Raw genomic sequence first — 6,155 nt, 5'->3', positions numbered from 1 at the left:
CAGACAAAGAAAGACAGATATCATATGATATCACTTACACATGCATGCGTGCTAAATTGCTTTAATTGTGCCTGACTCTTTGCGACCATATGGACCATAGCCCACCAGGCTCCTCTGTCCATGAGATTCTCCAGGCAAGAATACTGTAGTAGGTTGCCATGCCCTCCTACAGGGGATCTTGCTCAACTCTGGGATCAAACTCACATCTTTTATGTCTCCTGCATTAGCACGTGGGTTCTTTACCATTAGCACCACCTGGGAAGCCCATTTATACACAGAATCTGAAAAAAAAGAAAAAAAAAAGTGATACAAGTGAACTTGTTTACAAAATAAAAACAGACTCACATTCATAGAAAACAAACCTATGGTTGCCAAAAGGGGAAATCAGGGAAGGACAAATCAAGAGTTTGAGATTAATATACACACACTACTTACTGTTTATAAAGTAGATAACCAAAGATAACAAGTACCTCCTGTATAGCACAGAAAATGATATTCCATACCATGCAATAACCTGTAATGTGATATAATCTGAAAAAGAATACTATACAAAAAAAGATCTTCATGACTCAGATAACCATGATGGTGTGATAACTCACCTAGAGCCAGACATCCTGGAATGTGAAGTCAAGTGGGCCTTAGGAAGCATCGCTACAAACAAAGTTAGCAAAGGTGATGGAATTCCAGTTGAGCTATTTCGAATCCTAAAAGATGATGTTAAAGTGCTGCACTCAATATGGCAGCAAATTTGGAAAACTCATCAGTGGCCACAGGATTGGAAAAGATCAGTTTTCATTCCAATCCCAAAGAAAGGCAATGTCAAAGAATGTTCAAACTATGTCACAATTGCACTCATCTGACACACTAGCAAAGTAATGCTCAAAATTCTCCAAGCCAGTCTTCAACAGTACCTGAAATGTGAACTGTCAGGAGTTCAAGTTGAGTTAAGAAAAGACAGAGGGGTTCAGTTCAGTTCAGTTCAGTCGCTCAGTCGTGTCTGACTCTTTGCGACCCCATGAATCGCAGCCCACCAAGCTCCCTGTCCATCACCAACTCCCGGAGTTCACTCAGACTCACATTCATTGAGTCAGTGATGCCATCCAGCCATCTCATCCTCAGTCGTCCCCTTCTCCTCCTACCCCCAATCCCTCCCAGCATCAGAGTCTTTTCCAATGAGTCAACTCTTCGCATGAGGTGGCCAAAGTACTGGAGTTTCAGCTTTAGCATCATATCCTTCCAAAGAAATCCCAGGGCTGATCTCCTTTGGAATGGACTGGTTGGATCTCCTTGCAGTCCTTAGGTTGACTACAATAAAAATTTTCCTTTCTTTCATAGATTAACTAATGATTATTATTTTTGTACACAATACCTTGAACAGCAAAACATAAATATAATAATCTATTTTTTTATATTCCTTCTTTGGGTAAAGAGTACTATATACAAGCAAAAATTTGTATTTCCAATAATATAATTCCACCAAAGTAATTGAAATATTTTGTTACAGTACATAATTAAAATAAATAAGCCTAGAGTCTCAGTTCCGTGGAGAAGCTGGAAGATATTCAGCATACCAGATATACATATCCCGTCCAATGAAAATAGTTAATCTTCAAAAATTGAAAAGAAACACAGATATGAGAAAACTTTTAATAAGTAAACCAATATAATTTTATTAAAAAAATCAAATATTCCTATGAACATCATGTGTTGTCTATCAGTACACAACCAGATTGTTTTTGCTTTAGAAGCAACTATCTTTGTTTTTACTTTCAACATCTGAATGAATCATTCACAAAGAAAGAGATACAAATAGGCAATAAGCTAATATAAAAGTATGCAGCATTGTTTCACATAAGGGAAATGAAAATCAAATTCAAATTAATTATAACATTAATTACGATAAACACAAACAGTTAGTAACACACTCAATTGCCACCAATTTGGAGCAACTGCTATTCAGGTGCTTTGCTAGTGGGAGTTTAAAGTCAAACATCCACTTTGAAAGCAGGTTACTAAAAGGTAATTCATGCATCTACCAAAAAAGTAAAATAAATAAATATATATATATATGATAACATATTAAAAAAAAAGATTAAAAGCAACTTGAGCAATAACACTCCAGAGTGAAAACAGCCCAGATGACTATCATTAGAGTAGTGAATAAATAAATGGTGATACAAGGAAACACTACCTAGCAATTGAAAAAAAAAAACTATTTATAGATATAAAATTGCATAGAAATCTTTAAAAACATATTGAGAGAAAGATATAAGATAAAATAAAAATATCTACTGTGTTTTCACTTATATGGGATACTAGATTAGGTTAAACTAACAGAGATACAAAGCAGACCAGTGTTTGTCTCTGGGTTGAGGAATTTCATTGGAAAAGGGCATAAGGGGCACTTTTGATCTTGTGAAAATTTTGTCTCTTGCTACTGGGTATAAGTTACCAGCACATGTGCTTCTGACACTTATTGAAAAGCACCCTTCAGATATAAATATTCTATCACTTATAAATTATACCTCAATTCAAAAACAACAAACTTCAATAGTGTTTGACTACTTTGTTCTTTGTTTGAAAAAGCATTTATCATGAAATATGGTGTGGAAACATTTCATAAGAATTTTTGATTAGCATATTTTTAACAATCCTCAGTCTGATTTGTTGATGACAGCCTAATAAATGATACCAAAATATGGACATCTGTACACATTCCAAAGTAAAACAAATAACACACAAAGATATAATGGCTATATAATTTTTCTCAAAGAAATTTTACACAATTACTTTTTACAGCCGTGAACTCTGAGGCAAATCAATGTAATCTTAATCATGACTTAAGGCAGCACACTGATCCATACACTTTCTCAGAGCTCCCTTGACCTCACTGTTCCTCAGACTATAGATCAGGGGGTTTAGCACAGGGGTGAAAATGGTATAAAATGCTGACACAACCTTATCATGGTTAGCTGACCTGTAGGATTTGGGTCTCATGTAGGTAAAAATGGCTGCTCCAAAAAACAGTCCCACCACGGAAATATGTGAGGAGCAAGTGGTAAAAGCCTTCTTGCGGGCTTCATTAGAACGCATCTGGAGAACAGCAGCAAGGATGAGACTATAGGAAATCAAGATGAGGGAAATGGGGACTAGGAGCATTAACACACAGCACACATACATAGCATACTCAAAGACAGAAGTGTCAGCACAAGCCAAACGCACCAGAGAGGGGGCCTCACAAAAGAAGTGATCAATCTCATGTGTCCTGCAAAATGAGAAGTTCAGCGTAGCAGCAGCCTGCATGAGCCCATCAGCTGCGCCAAGGAACCACGATCCCAAAGTCATTCTTAAGCATAATTGCCAGCTCATGAGGACTGGGTATCTCAGTGGATGGCAAATAGCGACATAGCGGTCATAGGACATGGCTGCTAAGAGGAAACACTCGCCCCCTTCCAAAGTGAGGAAGAAGAAGATCTGAAACCCACAGCCAACTGGGGAGATGAACATCCTGCCGGTCAAATAGTCAGCAGCCATTTTAGGCACAATGGTGATAACCAGTATCATGTCCATGAGGGAGAGTTGGCTCAGTAGGAAGTACATGGGCCTGTGGAGCCCAGAGTCCAGGAGAATCAGGAGAAACATGAGGGCATTGCCCACAAAAGAGATGAAGGCAGTTATCAGAACCAACACAAAAAGAAATTGGTGGGCTCCTGTGTGATTAAGAAGTCCTAGGAGAATGAAATCTGAAGTGGTATTCCAGTTTTCCATTATTTCAAACAAGACAGACATGGTAAACAGAAAATAGGTGGGGGTTATATATACATAATAATATTTATTGAAGCACAAGCAAAAAATAATTTTTCTTGACCTTGATTAATCCAGGAAAGAGCTTTTGCTTTCCAAATAATAGGACATCTATTTTTATGCACAGCAACTGGAAGAATTAAGTCTGTAGATGGAAACATAATTACTTTGATATTGTTAGGGCATTTAGTTTAAGTTTATCAAGCTATATATTGAAAACAATAATGATTTTCTTAGAATATTTCCTCCAATGTAACACTGTAATACTAAATGCAAGTTTTTATTAACTGTAAAAGGCATTTTGTGTAGGGAGAAGTTTTCCTTGCAAGTCACAGAAACACAACCTTTATTGGGTAAAGAAGAAAAAATAAAATGCCTTACTTCTTCAACCAACCATGAAAATAAATCAATCTCTCCTTCATTTCCAAGAGCATCTAGATCTTTAAAGGCATTTTCATATCTGATCTGCTGGAGTCAAAACTATTCAAACTTGCTGAACAAATATAACTAAACCTGCAAAGATGATGATGTTAGTCTCACAGATATAATGTGATTCAATGAAGTTACATGGAAGAGAGTCCATCTCTTCTGTGGTCATTCCCTTTACCCCTTCTTTTGATATCCGTCCTATACTGCACTGCCAATCAAGATGGAGAAAGGCATTAAAAAGGCTCACTCAATCCCTAATTACATAGCTTGAGCATCATCATTGTTGTAAACCTAGATATCATGAAAACACAGTTGCTCTTTATCAAATGTGTTTCAGAAGTTTCAGATTAAAAAAAAAAAACCTTTATGATCTGCACACACTCATATATCTAGTATGCAGTATATACCACTAGTAACTATATGCAACTCCTAATTATAGCCCTCAGTATCACTCTTCTAAAGAACCTCAATCCCTCTTATTTCTTTGACTTGAAAATTTCTTTTTATCCATTGTTTTCATCATTTTTATTGTTGAAGATTGCTAGAACTTTAAACTTGTTTAAAAATCAATAGGTAATTTTTTAAACTGTAGAGTGTTTGGCAAATTTCTTAAATTTAATGTGTTATCAATACAGTGACATTTTCATACTGTTGTGAATCCATCACCAATATTAACATCCTGCTCTTCAGCTTATTCAACTGAAACTCTTACTTATTAAACAGTAATTTCCCATTACCCCCCTTCTCTTCACTTCCTGGAAATGACTCTTCTTTTTATCTCTATAAATTTGACTACTACAGAAATATTAGATAAGCAATATCATATAGTATTTGTTTAGTTTTTGATTAGTTTATTCAACATATTATAACATCCTCAAAGTTTATCCATGCTATAACATCTCAGAATTTCCTTTCATTTTAAAGATGAAAAATATTCCTTTGTATGCATATATTCATACTACATTTTACTTTATAATTTATGCCATCTCTGGACATTTCTGAGTGTCTATTCCTGTTGTGTATTTAAGCATCAATTTAATGGAATTTTTGTTAAAACAAGGTTATTATTTTAAATTTGATATGATAAACATATATAGCATAAAATATAATTTGAACCAATTATTTTGCTTCTATTATGTAAGAGAGGTTTATATGCTTTAGGACAATTACAAATTAAGTATTTTTTCAGTTTACAAAATACATTTTCTTATGATAATGTTTCTAATTGTATTTTATTAAATCATTAGTTCTTAACTTTTCAATGGATATAAATGATATATCTATGCATTTTCTTTATAGATGAAATAAATATGTAAAAGCAATCAAGCATTATGAACATAACTGACTAGTCAAGATGTTAAGTGTTTAGATTATTTAGTGTTAAAGTCAACTAACCTTCCAAAAAAGGAGCTTAAGGGATAATTTCTTTTTTTTTTTTTAATAGTTCAGGCATCAGGGTGCTGCAGTTTACTTTGTTTTTGTTTTTGTTTTTTTTTAATTTTAAAATCTTTAATTCTTACATGTGTTCCCAAACATGAACCCCCCTCCCACCTCCCTCCCCATAACATCTCTGTGGGTCATCCCCATGCACCAGCCCCAGGCATGCTGTATCCTGCGTCAGACATAGACTAGCGATTCAATTCTAACAGAATTGACTATGGATACACAGAATGGTGAAATTTTAAATAAGAAAGTAACTTATCTTTCAAATAAAACATTTATAGTATCATTAAGTGAAAGTATAAAGGCTCACCTCTACTGTAGGAATAGGATTGCTTAATAATGTAAAAAAATATTTTCTTCTTTTATCACTATCACTTCAGAACACTAGGAACATTCTGTCTTCTGTCTCCATAGTCTGCCACATATAACTGGCCTAAAATTGTGGTATTTTACTTTAAATTACTAAGTTATCTCTTTTA

At 34.7% G+C, this 6,155-nt stretch overlaps 1 protein-coding gene across 1 annotated transcript; it reads right to left on the bottom strand.

The window, feature by feature from the left end:
* Positions 1 to 2,829: 2,829 nt before the first annotated feature.
* Positions 2,830 to 3,789, bottom strand: LOC128050761 (olfactory receptor 2T8-like). The gene has a single exon (XM_052643120.1). It carries the CDS (start codon positions 3,787 to 3,789, stop codon positions 2,830 to 2,832), a length of 960 nt encoding a protein of 319 aa, XP_052499080.1.
* Positions 3,790 to 6,155: the final 2,366 nt, after the last annotated feature.

This window comes from Budorcas taxicolor, chromosome 7 (genome assembly GCF_023091745.1).
Source record: "Budorcas taxicolor isolate Tak-1 chromosome 7, Takin1.1, whole genome shotgun sequence".
In the NCBI taxonomy this organism is placed as follows: Eukaryota; Metazoa; Chordata; class Mammalia; order Artiodactyla; family Bovidae; genus Budorcas; species Budorcas taxicolor.
Note: the sequence above shows the minus strand (reverse complement) of the source record. Positions and strands in the feature narration are given on the sequence as shown.